Source organism: Oncorhynchus mykiss, chromosome 9 (genome assembly GCF_057628025.1).
Source record: "Oncorhynchus mykiss isolate SJ-2025 chromosome 9, ASM5762802v1, whole genome shotgun sequence".
Lineage (NCBI taxonomy): Eukaryota > Metazoa > Chordata > Actinopteri > Salmoniformes > Salmonidae > Oncorhynchus > Oncorhynchus mykiss.
Window position 1 is genome coordinate 19,259,513 of NC_143030.1, and position 20,234 is coordinate 19,279,746.

The following is a 20,234-nucleotide window of genomic DNA, read 5'->3' on the forward strand; positions in this document are numbered from 1 at the left end:
GGCCAACGTGACATGGTGTGATGAAAGAAACATACAGGAACTCAAATCCTTCTGTTCACCTGATTTAGAATTCCTCACAATCAAATGTAGACCGCATTATCTACCAAGAGAATTCTCTTTGATTATAATCACAGCCGTATATATCCCCCCCCAAGCAGACACATCGATGGCTCTGAACGAACTTTATTTAACTCTCTGCAAACTGGAAACGATTTATCCGGAGGCTGCATTCATTGTAGCTGGGGATTTTAACAAGGCTAATCTGAAAACAAGACTCCCTACATTTTATCAGCATATCGATTGCGCAACCAGGGGTGGAAAGACCTTGGATCATTGTTACTCTAACTTCCGCGACGCATATAAGGCCCTGCCCCGCCCCCCTTTCGGAAAAGCTGACCACGACTCCATTTTGTTGATCCCTGCCTACAGACAGAAACTAAAACAAGAGGCTCCCACGCTGAGGTCTGTCCAACGCTGGTCCGACCAAGCTGACTCCACACTCCAAGACTGCTTCCATCACGTAGACTGGGAGATGTTTCGTATTGCGTCAGATAACAACATTGACGAATACGCTGATTCGGTGTGCGAGTTCATTAGAACGTGCGTTGAAGATGTCGTTCCCATAGCAACGATTAAAACATTCCCTAACCAGAAACCGTGGATTGATGGCAGCATTCGTGTGAAACTGAAAGCGCGAACCACTGCTTTTAATCAGGGCAAGGTGTCTGGTAACATGACCGAGTACAAACAGTGCAGCTATTCCCTCCGCAAGGCTATCAAACAAGCTAAGCGCCAGTACAGAGACAAAGTAGAATCTCAATTCAACGGCTCAGACACAAGAGGCATGTGGCAGGGTTTACAGTCAATCACGGACTACAGGAAGAAATCCAGCCCAGTCACGGACCAGGATGTCTTGCTCCCAGGCAGACTAAATAACTTTTTTGCCCGCTTTGAGGACAATACAGTGCCACTGACACGGCCTGCAACGAAAACATGCGGTCTCTCCTTCACTGCAGCCGAGGTGAGTAAGACATTTAAACGTGTTAACCCTCGCAAGGCTGCAGGCCCAGACGGCATCCCCAGCCGCGCCCTCAGAGCATGCGCAGACCAGCTGGCCGGTGTGTTTACGGACATATTCAATCAATCCCTATACCAGTCTGCTGTTCCCACATGCTTCAAGAGGGCCACCATTGTTCCTGTTCCCAAGAAAGCTAAGGTAACTGAGCTAAACGACTACCGCCCCGTAGCACTCACTTCCGTCATCATGAAGTGCTTTGAGAGACTAGTCAAGGACCATATCACCTCCACCCTACCTGACACCCTAGACCCACTCCAATTTGCTTACCGCCCAAATAGGTCCACAGACGATGCAATCTCAACCACACTGCACACTGCCCTAACCCATCTGGACAAGAGGAATACCTATGTGAGAATGCTGTTCATCGACTACAGCTCGGCATTCAACACCATAGTACCCTCCAAGCTCGTCATCAAGCTCGAGACCCTGGGTCTCGACCCCGCCCTGTGCAACTGGGTACTGGACTTCCTGACGGGGCGCCCCCAGGTGGTGAAGGTAGGCAACAACATCTCCTCCGCGCTGATCCTCAACACTGGGGCCCCACAAGGGTGCGTTCTGAGCCCTCTCCTGTACTCCCTGTTCACCCACGACTGCGTGGCCACGCACGCCTCCAACTCAATCATCAAGTTTGCGGACGACACAACAGTGGTAGGCTTGATTACCAACAACGACGAGACGGCCTACAGGGAGGAGGTGAGGGCCCTCGGAGTGTGGTGTCAGGAAAATAACCTCACACTCAACGTCAACAAAACTAAGGAGATGATTGTGGACTTCAGGAAACAGCAGAGGGAACACCCCCCTATCCACATCGATGGAACAGTAGTGGAGAGGGTAGCAAGTTTTAAGTTCCTCGGCATACACATCACAGACAAACTGAATTGGTCCACTCACACAGACAGCATCGTGAAGAAGGCGCAGCAGCGCCTCTTCAACCTCAGGAGGCTGAAGAAATTCGGCTTGTCACCAAAAGCACACACATACTTCTACAGATGCACAATCGAGAGCATCCTGGCGGGCTGTATCACCGCCTGGTATGGCAACTGCACCGCCCTCAACCGTAAGGCTCTCCAGAGGGTAGTGAGGTCTGCACAACGCATCACCGGGGGCAAACTACCTGCCCTCCAGGACACCTACACCACCCGATGTCACAGGAAGGCCATAAAGATCATCAAGGACATCAACCACCCGAGCCACTGCCTGTTCACCCCGCTATCATCCAGAAGGCGAGGTCAGTACAGGTGCATCAAAGCTGGGACCGAGAGACTGAAAAACAGCTTCTATCTCAAGGCCATCAGACTGTTAAACAGCCACCACTAACACTGAGTGGCTGCTGCCAACACACTGACACTGACTCAACTCCAGCCACTTTAATAATGGGAATTGATGGGAAATGATGTAAATATATCACTAGCCACTTTAAACAATGCTACCTTATATAATGTTACTTACCCTACATTATTCATCTCATATGCATACGTATATACTGTACTCTATATCATCGACTGTATCCTTATGTAATACATGTATCACTAGCCACTTTAAACTATGCCACTTTGTTTACATACTCATCTCATTTGTACATACTGTACTTGATACCATCTACTGTATCTTGCCTATGCTGCTCTGTACCATCACTCATTCATATATCCTTATGTACATATTCTTTGTCCCCTTACACTGTGTACAAGACAGTAGTTTTGGAATTGTTAGTTAGATTACTTGTTATTACTGCATTGTCGGAACTAGAAGCACAAGCATTTCGCTACACTCGCATTAACATCTGCTAACCATGTGTATGTGACAAATAAAATTTGATTTGATTTGAGCCTACATCTATACGTGTTCAGTCTACTTCTATACGTGCTCAGTCTACTTCTATATGTGCTCAGTCTACTTCTATATGTGTTCAGCCTACATCTATACGTGTTCAGTCTACTTCTATACGTGTTCAGTCTACTTCTATACGTGCTCAGTCTACTTCTATACGTGCTCAGCCTACTTCTATACGTGCTCAGCCTACTTCTATACGTGCTCAGCCTACTTCTATATGTGTTCAGTCTACTTGTATACGTGCTCAGCCTACTTCTATACGTGTTCAGTCTACTTCTATACATGTTTAGTCTACTTCTATACGTGCTCAGTCTACTTCTATACGTGCTCAGCCTACTTCTATATGTGTTCAGTCTACTTGTATACATGCTCAGGCAATTTCTATACGTGCTCAGCCTACACCTATACGTGCTCAGCCTACTTCTATACGTGCTCAGCCTACTTCTATACGTGTTCAGCCTACTTCAATACATGCTCAGTCTACTTCTATATGTGTTCAGTCTACTTCTATATGTGTTCAGTCTACTTCTATAAGTGTTCAGTCTACTTCTATACGTGTTCAGTCTACTTCTATACGTGCTCAGTCTACTTCTATACATGTTCAGTCTACTTCTATATGTGTTCAGTCTACTTCTATATGTGTTCAGTCTACTTCTATATGTGCTCAGCCTACTTCTATATGTGTTCAGTCTACTTCTATACATGTTCAGTCTACTTCTATATGTGTTCAGTCTACTTCTATATGTGTTCAGTCTACTTCTATATGTGCTCAGTTTACTTCTATATGTGTTCAGTCTACTTCTATACGTGCTCAGTCTACTTCTATATGTGTTCAGTCTACTTCTATATGTGTTCAGTCTACTTCTATATGTGTTCAGTCTACTTCTATACGTGTTCAGTCTACTTCTATATGTGCTCAGCCTACTTCTATATGTGTTCAGTCTACTTCTATACATGTTCAGTCTACTTCTATATGTGTTCAGTCTACTTCTATATGTGTTCAGTCTACTTCTATATGTGTTCAGTCTACTTCTATATGTGTTCAGTCTACTTCTATACGTGCTCAGTCTACTTCTATATGTGTTCAGTCTACTTCTATACGTGCTCAGCCTACTTCTATACGTGCTCAGTCTACTTCTATACGCGTTCAGTCTACTTCTATTTGTGTTCAGTCTACTTCTATATGTGTTCAGCCTACTTCTATAAGTGCTCAGTCTACTTCTATACATGTTCAGTCTACTTCTATAGGTGCTCAGTCTACTTCTATACGTGCTCAGTCTACTTCTATACGTGCTCAGTCTACTTCTATATGTGCTCAGCCTACTTCTTTCTATGTGTTCAGTCTACTTCTATACGTGTTCAGTCTACTTCTATATGTGCTCAGTCTACTTCTATACATGTTCAGTCTACTTCTATAGGTGCTCAGTCTACTTCTATACGTGCTCAGTCTACTTCTATACGTGCTCAGCCTACTTCTATGTGTTCAGTCTACTTCTATATGTGTTCAGTCTACTTCTATACGTGTTCAGTCTACTTCTATACATGTAAATGTACTACTGGGGACATTTCCAATGGGAAATGTATTTAAAAAAAAAACTATCAAAAGTTAAACAATTATCACAATAAAACAATGAATGCACAAGAATTAGTGGGAGACAGCTCAGCGCATTCTAGAGAGCTGAGTGCATTCTGGAGAGAGACCGCCAATGGCCTATCTTTGCCACACACCCCTCCCCTTCTTCTCTTCTTCCCCTTCTTCTCTCAACATTTCAAAATACTCAAAAAACATTATCTTTACACGTATTTAAGATGCATTTCTTTTCACTGACAGCCATTTCTCAGTAATCAGCTGGGCTTATTGCCAAGTGCTCCGCCCAAATTGCTGGCTTCCCAAATAAGCATATAGACCTACATGCTTGTGATTTGAAACAATCCACAGCTTTAAAAGAAGCTAATGATCCTCTGTGTGTCACGAATCCCGTCGAAGATGGTGCCTCTTCCTGTTCGGGCAGGGCACTCGGCGGTCGTCATCGCCGGCCTACTAGCTGCCATCGATTCCCTTTATTTTGTTTCTGTTAGTTTGGTCTAATTGGTTACACCTGTTTTGAGTTTAGTTTTGTTTGTAGGCTGTTTAAGGGCACTAGGCCCGCGGGCTATTGTGCGGGCTTGTTCTCTGTTTATGGTGTTGGATTATTTTGTGGTCTCTATTTTTTCACTGTCTTTGGAATAAAGATCCACGTTCGTAACTAACCTGCTCTCTGCGCCTGACTCCTCCACCCACTATCCCTAGAAGCCGTAACACTGTGTCTGAGTCTTACTCTCTGGTGATGTTTTTTTTAATGATTGTATTTATTTCTGTATAGAAAGGAGTTGGCTAATGTATTTATATTTACTTTAGGCTGCAGTGACTAAGCTACTGTTACAGAATCTTATCCTATTCTTACTCATAGTCAATACCGTAGCGAGCCTGGTGTATAAGTAAGGATATTGACTCTTCCACTTGAGCATGCCTTTGTGGCACAGTCTATTTCCGCGGGGCTACGGGCCAGAAGGTTGAGGGTTCACGCCCGTCATTACAATCCAGTGCTTTTTATTCTCATAGGACACGAGGACAAATCTATGGTTCTTATAAAATAACATCTAGACCTATTTATTTTTATGAGAAGCAATGCTTGTGGACAGCAAAGGATAACCATGAACCCTTTAAAATGATTGTTCACACACTTGGCCACTCCATATATGGGTTAGCTGAAAACGTCACGATACCGATGCTTGGCCAGATAGCTAGCTACCAACAATGACAAGAAACTGCCATGTGGGGAATCGTAAGTGACTGGTTTCAGCTACTTTATGCTTCCTTCAAATGTTCACATACTAACCGGAACTAGGAAACGCTGACATTACCGACTTGCTAATTCATTGAACGCGGTGGCCTTTACAGTACCACCGTCTACAGCCCAGGAATTATTCTTTCCCCAACCAAAATAGTGCACCTTGCCTTTACTTCTCCTGTATTAGCGGTATCCCCACACCCAAACAGCTACCGATGGCTATACCAATATGGCTCAAATTCGCTAGCTAGCTAACCAACAACTGTAACAATTTATTTGAGAGAAGTGCTGATTGTGCAAATGTATTTATGTTTTCAATAAACATAGTTTACATGTTATCAACAATCTAAGCCAACCCCTCATAGTTGCACACACGTTGGTTTTGTTTCTAAACTACTATATCGGTTTAAAGTTTAGCCACAGCTGACCTGATAGCGGGGTCGAGGATGGTTTTGAATTACACTGCGATCCATATATAGATCACAGAACCATAACACGTTCACGTTACAATCCTGGAGTTAAATCAGAGATGGAAGAGGAAGTGAGACATCTCACTGGCTCCTTGTTTCTGGTTCATAGCAGAGAAGAAGAGGAAGAGAGAGGCCCAACACTGCAGAAAATCTGTCTCCCTCCAGCAGGTGGCGTTTTTCACTGTTTCATCAAATCAAAAGATTAGTTTTTGTGTGGATGTCAATGAGAATGCAGAATTTGGTCAACCAAAAAATAAATGTATTTTTTTTTACTTTGCTGTGAGGTTTAAGTTTCGTAGTACTTAAGTTGTTACGAGTGTAATGATATTAGTAGGACACGTGTCATCCCGTCAGCTTTGAGAAAAAAAGTGGGATCAGAGTTACTACTATTATTATGACTGAGTGGGATCAGACTTACTACTTTTGTTATGACTGAGTGGGATCAGAGTTACTACTATTATTATTACTGAGTGGGATCAGAGTTACTACTATTATTATGACTGAGTGGGATCAGTGTTACTACTATTATTATGACTGAGTGGGATCAGAGTTACTACTATTATTATGACTGAGTTACTACTATTATTATGACTGAGTGGGATCAGAGTTACTACTATTATTATGACTGAGTGGGATCAGAGATACTACTATTATTATGACTGAGTGGGATCAGAGTTACTACTATTATTATTACTGAGTGGGATCAGAGTTAGTACTATTATTATGACCGAGTGGGATCAGAGGTACTACTATTATTATGACTGAGTGGGATCAGAGTTACTACTATTATTATGACTGAGTTACTACTATTATTATGACTGAGTGGGATCAGAGTTACTACTATTATTATGACTGAGTGGGATCAGTGTTACTACTATTATTATGACTGAGTGGGATCAGAGTTACTACTATTATTATGACTGAGTGGGATCAGAGTTACTACTATTATTATGACTGAGTGGGATCAGAGTTACTACTATTATTATGACTGAGTGGGATCAGAGTTACTACTATTATTATTACTGAGTGGGATCAGAGTTACTACTATTATTATGACTGAGTGGGATCAGAGTTACTACTATTATTATGACTGAGTTACTACTATTATTATGACTGAGTGGGATCAGAGTTACTACTATTATTATGACTGAGTGGGATCAGTGTTACTACTATTATTATGACTGAGTGGGATCAGAGTTACTACTATTATTATGACTGAGTGGGATCAGAGTTACTACTATTATTATGACTGAGTGGGATCAGAGTTACTACTATTATTATGACTGAGTGGAATCAGAGTTACTACTATTATTATTACTGAGTGGGATCAGAGTTACTACTATTATTATGACTGAGTTACTACTATTATTATGACTGAGTGGGATCAGAGTTACTACTATTATTATGACTGAGTGGGATCAGAGTTACTACTATTATTATGACTGAGTGGGATCAGAGTTACTACTATTATTATTACTGAGTGGGATCAGAGTTACTACTATTATTATGACTGAGTGGGATCAGAGTTACTACTATTATTATGACTGAGTTACTACTATTATTATGACTGAGTGGGATCAGAGTTACTACTATTATTATGACTGAGTGAGATCAGTGTTACTACTATTATTATGACTGAGTGGGATCAGAGTTACTACTATTATTATGACTGAGTGGGATCAGAGTTACTACTATTATTATGACTGAGTGGGATCAGAGTTACTACTATTATTATGACTGATTGGAATCAGAGTTACTACTATTATTATTACTGAGTGGGATCAGAGTTACTACTAGTAATATGACTGAGTGGGATCAGAGTTACTACTATTATTATGACTGAGTGGGATCAGAGTTACTACTATTATTATGACTGAGTTACTACTATTATTATGACTGAGTGGGATCAGAGTTACTACTATTATTATGACTGAGTGGGATCAGAGTTACTACTATTATTATGACTGAGTGGGATCAGAGTTACTACTATTATTATGACTGAGTGGGATCAGAGTTACTACTATTATTATGACTGAGTGGGATCAGAGGTACTACTATTATTATTACTGAGTGGGATGAGAGTTACTACTATTGTTATGACTGATTGAGGAACCAGAACGGTGTGGTCAAAATGGGAGCAGGACACACACACACACACACACACACACACACACACACACACACACACACACACACACACACACACACACACACACACACACACACACACACACACACACACACACACACACACACACACACACACACACACACACAGAGTCAGTCAGTCCTGTGCCAGTGTCATCTACAGTATCTGTGGTTCCAGACAGGCTGTATTCTAGTTATCACAGCTCTATAATGGTGCTTTGTTCAGTTGATTCAGTCACCTGTTACTATCTGGTATGTTTAGCCATCACTAGCACTGTTGCCTACATACAGACTTAAAATCATTGGCCACTTTAATTAATGGATCTCTCGTCACTTACATAATGTTTACATATCTTGAATTACTCATCTCATACGTATATACTGTATTTTATACCATCTATTGTATCTTGCCTATGCCGCTCTGTCATCCATATATTTCTATCTATATATTCTTATTCCATTTCTTTACTAAGATTTGTGTGAATTAGGTAGTTGTTGGGGAATTGTTAGATTACATGTTAGATATTGCGGAACTGTCGGAACTAGAAGCACAAGCATTTCGCTACACTCGCATTCACATTTGCTAACCATGTGTATGTGACCAATTTGATTTGATTTGATTAGAAATTATACAAAGATACATTGTGCTCTTATGCAAGAGACATCAAGATGTATAGGTTTATACAGAAATACTAATGCAACAAGCCCTTCTCTCAGAATGATGGAGGCCAGGATTAATCTGCCATATGGGATAAATAAACTGGAGATCTGGAGATCTGTTCTCCCTGGCAACAACAGGCAGGCATCTCATTTTTTTGTTATTTTATTTGACTAGGCAAGTCAGTTAAGAACAAATTATTTTCAATCTGTCTAGGAACAGTGGGTTAAGAACGACAGATTTGTATGTACCTTGTGAGCTCGGGGATTCGAACTCGCAACCTTTCAGTTACTAGTCCAATGCTCTAACCACTAGGCTACCCTGCCACCCCATAAAATCAAATGCAGTCCTTAGGTTATCACCAAGCCATCGTAAATCTACTGTCAGAAGAACAAGATATGTGAAAGTACTCATATAGGAACACATTTTAATATTAAAGTAATGTGATTAACATAATGTTGTAATTCTACGACATGGTACAAACATCTTTTACTGAATGGAAATGTATGGATCAAACACTTTTACTGAATGGAAATGTATGGATCAAACACTTTTACTGAATGGAAATGTATGGATCAAACACCTTTCACTGAATGGAAATGTATGGTTCAACCACCTTTTACTGAATGGAAATGTATGGATCAAACACTTTTACTGAATGGAAATGTATGGATCAAACACTTTTACTGAATGGAAATGTATGGATCAAACACTTTTACTGAATGGAAATGTATGGATCAAACACCTTTCACTGAATGGAAATGTATGGTTCAACCACCTTTTACTGAATGGAAATGTATGGATCAAACACCTTTTACTGCATGGTAATGTATGGTACAAACACCTTTTACTTAATGGAAATGTATGGTTCAAACACCTTTCACTGAATGGAAATGTATGGTTCAACCACCTTTTACTGAATGGAAATCTATGGTTCAAACACCTTTTACTGCATGGTAATGTATGGTTCAACCACCTTTTACTGAATGGAAATCTATGGTTCAAACACCTCTCACTGAATGGAAATGTATGGTTCAACCATCTTTTACTGAATGGAAATGTATGGATCAAACACCTTTCACTGAATGGAAATGTATGGTTCAACCACCTTTTACTGAATGGAAATGTATGGTTCAACCACCTTTTACTGAATGGAAATGTACGGATCAAACACCTTTCACTGAATGGAAATGTATGGTTCAACCACCTTTTACTGAATGGAAATGTACGGATCAAACACCTTTCACTGAATACTGAATGTCTGTTGTTTCTCTGCCATGCTCGTATGTAGGTTACTGCACTGAAAGCTAGTGTTGTTTTTAATCACTTGTCCTAAATGTTGTTGGGATAAAGAATGTCTAGTCAGCCATGATAGACTGTTGCACTATGAAAGTATTTCTTACTCTGTGTATTTCTCTGCTTCCATAAATACATACCTTTATCTAAACAGATCATCTGATGATTCATCATTTGCTTGGATACTTGAGCAAATAATAATAACTGATAATACATTAGACTTACTTATATGTGACGTTTTACGTAAAAAGTATTTGGAAAAAATATCCTAAATTGAAATGGAATTTACCCCAACCCTGGTCTTAACCATAAAATAACACCTTTACCCTAGTCATCATTGTGTTGTGTGGCGAAAAGATAAGGCAGGACGACACACTAGTACACAATCGATTCCTCTCAGTCACGTCTTTTCTCTCTTCATCATTGAAGTAGTGACACAGAAAAAGTATATTATTTCATGGTGATACCATCTGGTGAAGTAAAGTGTTGATAGCTGAGGATAAAGGAGGGAGGAGCAAATACAACAGAGATGTTGTGGGACGATAAGGTAGAGCGTTGGGACAGTAACCGAAAGGTCGCTGGTTTCAATCCCCGTGCCGGCAAGGTGGAAAAATCTGCTGTTCTGCTGTTGAGCAAGGCAGATAACCCCCAACAACATCTGCACTGTGGACATTGATTTAGGTAGCAGCCCACACCACTCTGATTCAGAGGGTCTGGGTTAAATGCAGAAGACACATTTTGGTTGAACGCATTCAGTTGTACAACTGACTAGTTATGCCCCTTGCCTTTTAGAAGAGTTCTCTGCAAGAGGGAGGAGGAAGAAATGAAACAGAGGTGTGTGCTGATAAGGTAGAAGGGTTCTCTGGAAGAGGGAGGAGGAAGAAATTAAACAGAGGTGTGTGCTGATAAGGTAGAAGGGTTCTCTGGAAGAGGGAGGAGGAAGAAATTAAACAGAGGTGTGTGCTGATAAGGTAGAAGGGTTCTCTGGAAGAGGGAGGAGGAAGAAATTAAACAGAGGTGTGTGCTGATAAGGTAGAAGGGTTCTCTGGAAGAGGGAGGAGGAAGAAATTAAACAGAGGTGTGTGCTGATAAGGTAGAAGGGTTCTCTGGAAGAGGGAGGAGGAAGAAATGAAACAGAGGTGTGTGCTGATAAGGTAGAAGGGTTCTCTGGAAGAGGGAGGAGGAAGAGATACAACAGTTAGAGGTGTTATGTGTCTGTTAATGTGTATTCATATCTAAACTTAAAGGAAAACAAGTTTTACCTGGAGCCAAAAAAGCTTGTCCCTTCAAGCCAAGTACAGATACAACAGCCAAGACAAGATGCAAGGGTTTTTGACAGTTTTAGAAAGTCATTTTATTGATCTGAACTACCCAGTTTTAGAATGTCTCCTGTCGGCTGTTGGCGACTCCAAAATGTAATGTGTAAAACCTTAGCTTTTAGTCTTAAGCAATTCTGTTCAGTGTTGAAACTACAATCCCACTCCGCCCTTAGACAAATTCAACTAAGTATTAGTGTATCCCAAGAACAGTTGATCATTACTTGTATCAGTTCAAGGGGCCTGAAAAAGGCAGATCAACCTTATCGAATAGGCTAAACACAGCTAGGTGATGTTATCTAAGCCCAAGCAATAAGGATTGACGGTTTAGTGGAAATATTCAGAGTCAAGGCTGCAACTTTCACTGGGGACGGGGGCTTTTTTTTTTCTCCAAAAACCTGTTGAAGATCTGGTATTTCTATTTCAAATGGTTATGTTATATTTCAGTCTTCTGTGATGTATACAGTGTAGTGTTGGGATGCAAACGTAATATTGAACACATCTCAACTCTATATCTGACATGATTCAGGTGTCTTCTTTTTTTTAAAGCCCACAACCATGTGCGTGAGGTGTATACTTTTGTTTCAAAGTAGTTACCAAGAAACACTCTGTGTGGCCCTGATTCAGCCCAATGAGGTAAAAGGCTAACTAGATGCTAAAAATCCTCAATCAATTAACCTAATTAACAACCTTAAGTAAAACAACACTGATGAAAAGAGTCCGTAAAAACAAAGCGAGTTAAATACTAATTCCCAAATGGCCATAAAAGTCTGGATTTTACCGCAAAAATCACACAAGCTTGATACATGATGATACAGTGCCTTCAGAAACATTCAGACACCTTGACCTTTGCCACATTTTGTCACGTTACAGCCTTATTTTAAAATGTATTAAATAAATACAAATCCTCAGCAATCTACACCCAATACCCAATAATGACAAAGCAAAAACAGTTTTTTAGAAATAACAGAAATACCATATTTACATAAGTATTCAGACCCTTTGCTATGAGACTAATAATTGAGCTCAGGTGCATCCTGTTTCCATTGATCATCCATGAGATGGAGTCCACCTGTGGTCATTTCAATTGATTGGACATGATTTGGAAAGGCACAAACCTGTCTACATAAGGTCCCACAGTTGACAGTGCATGTCAGAGCAAAAACAAAGCCATGAGGTCGAAGGAATTGTCCATAGAGCTCCGAAACAGGATTGTGTTGAGACACAGATCGGGGGAAGGGCACCAAAACGTCTCAAATCAAATCAAATCAGCATTGAAGGTCCCCAAGAACACAGTGGCCTCCATCATTCTTAAATGGAAGACGTTTAGAAGACTCTTCCAAGAGCTTACCGCCAGGCCAAACTGAGCAATCGGGGGAGAAGGGCCTTGGTCAGGGAGGTGACCAAGAACCTGATGGTCACTCTGACAGAGCGGTAGAGTTACTCTGTGGAGATGGGAGAACCTTCCAGAAGGACAATCAGGGCTTTATGGTAGAGTGGTCAGACGGAAGCCACTCCTCAGTAAAAGGCACATGACAAACCGCTTAGAGTTTGCCAAAAAGTCAGCTAAAGACTCTCGGACCATGAGAAACAAGATTCTTTGATTGGATGAAACCAAGATTGAAGTCGTTGGCCTGAATGCCAAGCATCACGTCTGGAGGAAACCTGGCACCATCCCTACGGTGATGCACGGTGGTGGAAGAATCATGCTGTGGGATGTTTTTCAGCAGCAGGGACTGGGAGAACACTCAGGATCGAGGCAAAGATGAACAGAGAAAAGTACAGAGAGATCCTTGATGAAAACCTGCTCCAGAGCTCTCAGGACCTCAGACCAGGGTGAAGGTTCTCCTTCCAACCGTACAACGACCCTAAGCACACAGACAAGACAACGCAGGAGTGGCTTTGGGACAAGTCTATGAGCGGCCCAGCCAAAGGCTGGACATAAACCTGATTGAACTTCTCTGGAGAGACTTGAAAAAAGCTGTGCAGCGAAAGAGCTTGAGAGGATCTTCAGAGAAGAATGGGAGAACCTTCCCAAATACAGGTGTGCCAAGCTTGTAACGTCATACCCAAGAAGATACGGGGCTGTAATCACTGCCAACGGTCCTTCAACAAAGTACTGAGTACAGGATCTGAATACTTATGTAAATGTGATATTTCAGTATTACATTTTTTATAAATTAGCAAACATTTATAAAAAATGCTTTTTGCTTTGTCATTTTGTTTATTGTGTGTTGATTGATGAGGGGATTTTCTTTTTTAATAACGTATCAATATATGGAAAAAGTCAACTAGGTCTGAATACTTTCTGAAGTTAATGTGTTCATGATACGTTTAGTGCCTTTAACTCACATTCTTATAGGACTACCAATAAACTGTTTAAAAAAATAAAAGATGGTGCCTAAACAAGAAAACCACTTGAGACGATGTTCATTTCATTCACTGGAGAATCCAAAAAATGTCTATCACTTTTGAGTTATACTTTGCTTTCATACCTTATATTTGTATTTTTCTGTTGAAGCATCTAAGCCCTAAAAAATAGCACCACTCCAGTTTCCCAAGGAAGTGTCACTGATAAGATGGCGTCTGAGAAGAAGGCTGACGTTTTACGTATTCCCAAACAATTGGGTTTTTTGTTTGTTTCTTTGCGTTGTTTGTAACACATTTTTAAACTTATTTTTTACATAATGTTGCCGCTATCATCTCTTTTGTCCGTAAATAACTTCTGGACATCAGAACTGCGATTACTCACCACGGACTGGCAGAATCCTTTTTTTCCTTTAACGATTCCAACTAGCCCAACATGAATGATATACTGCTTTCCTGGGAACAGGTCCAGATCCCCCCCCATCTGCATGAAGAGAAGGCAGAGAAAAATGGGCCAGAGGAGGGGCTGCCTTCTGAGAATTCGTAGGTGATCGACAAAAAACACAATTCCTTCCATTCTGCCAGCAAACGTGTAATCTTTGGAAAATAAAATCGATGACTTACACAGAAGATTAAACTACCAACGGGACATTCAAAACTGTAATATCTTATGCTTCACGGAGTCGTGGCTGAACGATGACATTACAACATTATCAACATACAGCTGGCTGGTTATACGCTGTACCGGCAGGATAGAACTATGAACTAGGATAGGACTATGTATTTTTTGTAAACAACAGCTGGTGCAGGATATCTAAGGAATTTTGGAGCAATTGCTCGCCTGAGGTAGAGTATCTCATGACAAGCTGTTGACCACAATGTCTATCTAGAGAGTTTTTATTTGTATTTTTCGTAGCTGTCTACATACCATCACAGACTGAGGCTGGCACTAAGACCGTATTGAATGAGCTGTGTTCACCATAAGGAAACAATAAATCGCTCACCCAGAGGTGGCGCTCCTAGTAACCGGGGACTTTAATGCAGGGAAACTTAAATCCGTTTGACCAAATTTCTGTCAGCATGTTAAATGTGCAACCGGAGGGGAAAAAAACTCTGGACCACCTTTACTCCACACACAGAGACAAATACACCCTCCATTTGGCAAATCTGACCATAATTCTATCCTCCTGATTCCTGCTTACAAGTAAAAATTAAAGCAGGAAGCACCAGTGACTTGATCAATAAAACAGTGGTCAGATGAAGCAGATGATAAGCTACATTTTCAACCTTTCCCTGTCCGAGTCTGTAATTCCAAAATGTTTAAAGCAGACCACCATAGTCCCTGTGCCCAATAACACTAAGGTAACTTGCCTAAATGACTACAAACCATGAAGTGCTTTGAAAGGCTGGTCATGGCTCACATCAACACCATTATCCCAGAAACCCTAGACCCACTTCAATTTACAGACCGCCCCAACAGATCCACAGATGATGCAATCTCTATTGAACTCCACACTGCCCTTTCCTACCTGGACAAAAGGAACACCTATGTGAGTATGCTATTCATTGACTAAAGCTCAGCTTTCAACAACATAGTTCCCTCATAGATCATAAATAAGCAAAGGACCCTGGGACTAAACACCTGCAACTGGATCCTGTACTTTTTGACAGGCCGCTCCCATGTGGTGAGGGCAGGTAACAACACATCCGCCACGCTGATCCTCCACACAGGAGCCCCTCAGAGGTGCGTGCTCAATCCCCTCCTGTACTCCCTGTTCACTCATGACTGCCAGGCACAACTCCAACACTATTGTTAAGTTTGTGTATGACACAACAGTGGTAGGCCTGATCACCAACAACAAAGAGGGAGCATATAGGGAGGAGGTCAGAGACCTGGCCGTGAGGTGCCAGGACAATAACCTCTCCCTCAACGTGATCAAGACAAAGGAGATGATTGTGGACTACAGAAAAAGAGGACTGAGCACGCCCCCATTCTCATCGACGGGGCTGCAGTGGAGCAGGTTGAGAGCTTCAAGTTCCTTGGTTTCCACATCACCAACAAACTAACATGGTCAAAGCACACCAAGACAGTCATGAAGAGGGCACGACAAAACCTATTCCCCCTCAGGAGACTGAAAAGATTTGGCATGAGTTCTCAGATCCTCAAAAGGATCTACAGCTGCACGATCGAGAGCATCCTGACGGGTTCCATCACTGCATGGTATGGCAACTCCCCGGCCTCCAACCGCAAGGCACTATAGAGGGTAGTGCGTACAGCCCAGTACATCACTGGGCCCAAGCTTCCAGCCATCCAGGACCTCTATACCAGGCAGTGTCAGAGGAAGGCCCTAAACATTGTCAAAGACTCCAGCCACCCTAGTCATAGACTGTTCTCTCTGCTACCGCATGGCAAGTGGTACCAGAACACCAAGTCTAGGTCCAAGAGTCTTCTAAACAGCTTCTACCCCCAAGCCATAAGACTCCTGAACATCTCATCAAATGGCTACCAAGACTATTTGCATTGCCACCCCCCCCCCTTATTTACACAGCTGCTACTCTCTGTTTTTATCATCTATCATCTACATACTACCTCAACAAACCGGTGCCCCCGCACATTGACTCTGTACCGGTACCCCACTGTATATAGTCTTGCTTTTGTTATTTTACTGCTGCTCTTTAATGACTTGTTACTGTTATTTCTTAATCTTATCCATATATTTCTTTTTAAACTGCCATGTTGGTTTGGGGCTTGTAAGTAAGCATTTCCCTGTAAGGCCTGTTGTATTGTGCACATGTGACTAATACAATTTGATTTGATAACAAAGAAATACTCACTACCATAGAAAAGGGGCATGTTAAGTGTTCCCTGCATTATTCTATGTAACTGTCAATCTTAAGGGTGTGTGTGTGTGTGTGTGTGTGTGTGTGTGTGTGTGTGTGTGTGTGTGTGTGTGTGTGTGTGTGTGTGTGCGTGTGTGTGTGTGTGTGTGTGTGTAACTGGGCCTATATAAGATGACAGAGGACGGGACTAGAATGTGGAGATCAACTGGAGGTGAAGATTAAGACTGGACTAGTCTGTTAAACTACACTATACATCTCTGGTAAGACTTCTCTGTCTAAACACTGCATGTAGCGTTTGTGTATTTTATTGTTGAGATATATTACATTGTTCATGTTGTAATGGCCTTTGTGACAATCTGTCTTTGTAAAAAGTGCTGAATAAATAAATGTTGTTGATTGTTGTGTAATAGAATGATGCAGGTGACCTTTATTTAAATCAGTCTAGAGTCTTTGGCATCTAGTTTTGCAGTCACATTGATAGATGTGTTTAGGACACAAAAACTATTATAGAATATCGTTGGGTTTCAACTGAGCCCTATTTCTCCTTAGACCCAAATGTGATCATTTAGAGAGTAATTGACTATCACAGTACTGTTATTAGTATTATAATATTTTTTAACCCAAATAACATCTTATTGAGAGTTTTCTGACCCTATGACATGCAGAAAAACCAAGGGATTGGTTTGTGTTTAAAGGATCTGTTTTAGTGGACTCAGAGAGAACAATGTTGAAACAAACAGATACTCCTGAGGTAAGAAACTCATCATCACAATATAGTAGGACATTTGTCTGAAATAAACCACACAATATTATGTTTGGTTCTCGTCAAATACTATGCTACTGCATTGCTGATATCTCTTAAATATACACAATATACACAACCCTTTTCTGTTGCTGTCAATACTAAACTCACCAAATTAAATCATAATGAAAGGAAACTTACTTCATTATGTTGATGTTAACACAATATAACGATGACATTTGTCTGCAACATACCAAACTGTACTGTATACATATATATGAATATGCATCTAGAATTAAGTAATATAATATACTTTCCTGACTAAGTGAGAGAATAATATGTCAGAATTATGTTTTATTTATCTTACAATAACTTTTTATGAAATGCCATGTTACTTTAGAAGTGTTGTTGCTCAATTAAAGACATTGAATAAAATATTTTTTTCTTACCTATCAACACTTCAGTTCACCAAACTATATCATTATGAAATAATATCCTGTACACATACATTTTTCTGTCTCTTTCGTTCATTCTGTCAGACTGTGCGTCTGTCTCACTCCATCAATGATGAAGAGATAAAGTATGTGAAGGAGAGGAAGACTCTGATTAAGAAGTGGCTGAAAGGTCAGGGTATCGACTGTGAACTAGTGGGTACTCTAATTTCCTCTTTCTTTTGATCATTCTCTCTCTCGTGCAAGCTCTCATTCTCTCTCTCACTCCACATCCATCTACATAGGGATCCCCCTCTCATGTCTCCAGCTACCTGTTAGCCCAGCCCCCCCATCTCTCTTATATAATGTATGATGGGACACTGATGTGAAATTCTCTAGATTTGATCTCTCTGTCTCTCTCTCTGTGTCTCTGTGTCTCTCTCTCTCTCACTGTGTCTCTCCGCCTGTGTCTCTCTCTGTCTCTCTCTCCCCATCTCTCAGGAGGATGTTCCTAACATAGCGTTGCTGGGGTCAGGTGGAGGAGAGAGGGCAGCAGTGGGCATGCTGGGATCTCTGCATCAGCTGGAACAGGACAACCTGCTGGGCAGCCTCCTCTACATGTGTGGGGTGTCAGGCACCACCTGGTACACACACACACACACACACACACACACACACACACACACACACACACACACACACACATGCACACACATGCACACACACACACTTATTTACTATTATTCTTAGTGGTAAAGTTCTGGTAAAGTGGTAAAGTTCTGGTAACTCTCTGGTAACTCTCTCTCGCTCGTCCACCCCTTTCTCTCTCTCTCACACACACACACACACACACACACACACACACACACACACACACACACACACACACACACACACACACACAGGAGCATGTCATCCCTGTACAGTGATCCAGATTGGTCGCTGAATAATCGTTGTGTTGAGGTGATAAAGAAGATGAAGGGTCCTACGATGGACTCGAAGAAGGTTGTGGACTGGCTGATAATGCGGGAAGACAGCGACCAGGACTTCAGCCTCACTGACTTTTTGGGAGCCTTCACTGCCTCCACTTTCATGAAGGAGGTCAGTGTATGGTTTATGTGTGTGTGTTTGCGTGTGTCTCTCTATCTCTGCCTCTGTTGAGCTGATTATCTCTCCCCTTGTCACGCCCTGACCATAGAGAGCACTCAGGGTCCTCTATGGTGCGAAAGGTCAGAGCGTGACCAGGTTTTTTTTTTCTAGTATTGTTATTTCTATATTGGTGTAGGTGTGTGGTTCCCAGTTAGAGGCAGCTGATTATCGTTGTCTCTAATTGGGGATCATACTTAAGTTGTCCATTGTTCCCACCTGCGTTGTGGGATAATGTTTTCAGTTAGTGCCAAAGTGCGCTCTGTACTGGATGTTTGTTCATTCTTTGATGTTTTTGTTAAGTTTCACTTTGAAATAAAGTATGTGGAACTATACACACGCTCTGCCTTGGTCCACTCCTTTCGACGAATGTGACATCCCTGTCTCTTCCCCCTTTTTCTCTCTCTCTTGTATCAGATGGACACTCGCCGTCTCTCTGAAGATGCTCACAGGGACAGCACCAACCCCTACCCCATCTACAACGCCATAGAACTGGACTGCTACAGACAGCATTACACTAAAGGTGACACTTATGCAGCATTCACGCAAACTCAGAACTTCTGAGTTAAAATCAACTTTATTCCCATAGAGGTTCCTACCGGTTGATTCTGATACTTTCTGACACCCCAAAACCAAGCCAGGCATTAGTCTGAGTCCCAGTCAGCCTCTGTTTAGAAGTAGTGCACTATATAGGGAATAGGGTGTCATTTCAGACAATTCTCCCCCACTGTTTTAACTGTAGGGGTGTGGTTTGAGATGACCCCCCACGAGAGCGGCTTCTCCGGATTGGGCGCTTTCGCCCCCACTTCCTGTCTCAGGAGCCGGTTTAAAGGCAAGACTCTGATAGAGAAGAGGAAGGAAATGGACATGGTTCTGCTGCAAGGTGGGGAACGCAAAGACACACACATGTACACACACACACATGCACAAGCAAACGTGCACACACACATCAATGTAATGTTGTTTGTTTGTTGTTGCTGGGCAGGTATCTGTGAGAGTGCCTTCGCAGAAGGGCAGGTGAACAATGCTGAGGTAGCAAAAAATATCTGGGGCTTATTTGAAGGTAAGCCACAGTGCATC

At 41.6% G+C, this 20,234-nt stretch overlaps 1 protein-coding gene across 1 annotated transcript in view; it reads left to right on the top strand.

The window, feature by feature from the left end:
- Window positions 1–20,234, top strand: part of LOC149980810 (cytosolic phospholipase A2 gamma-like) — a 38,956-nt gene that overhangs the window by 7,096 nt on the left and 11,626 nt on the right. The window contains exons 2-7 of the mRNA XM_090185685.1: window positions 18,117–18,224; window positions 18,510–18,652; window positions 18,914–19,109; window positions 19,572–19,677; window positions 19,897–20,037; window positions 20,140–20,217. Of these exons, the coding sequence (XP_090041811.1) occupies window positions 18,117–18,224; window positions 18,510–18,652; window positions 18,914–19,109; window positions 19,572–19,677; window positions 19,897–20,037; window positions 20,140–20,217 (772 nt within the window). The remainder of the gene's footprint in view (window positions 1–18,116; window positions 18,225–18,509; window positions 18,653–18,913; window positions 19,110–19,571; window positions 19,678–19,896; window positions 20,038–20,139; window positions 20,218–20,234) is intronic.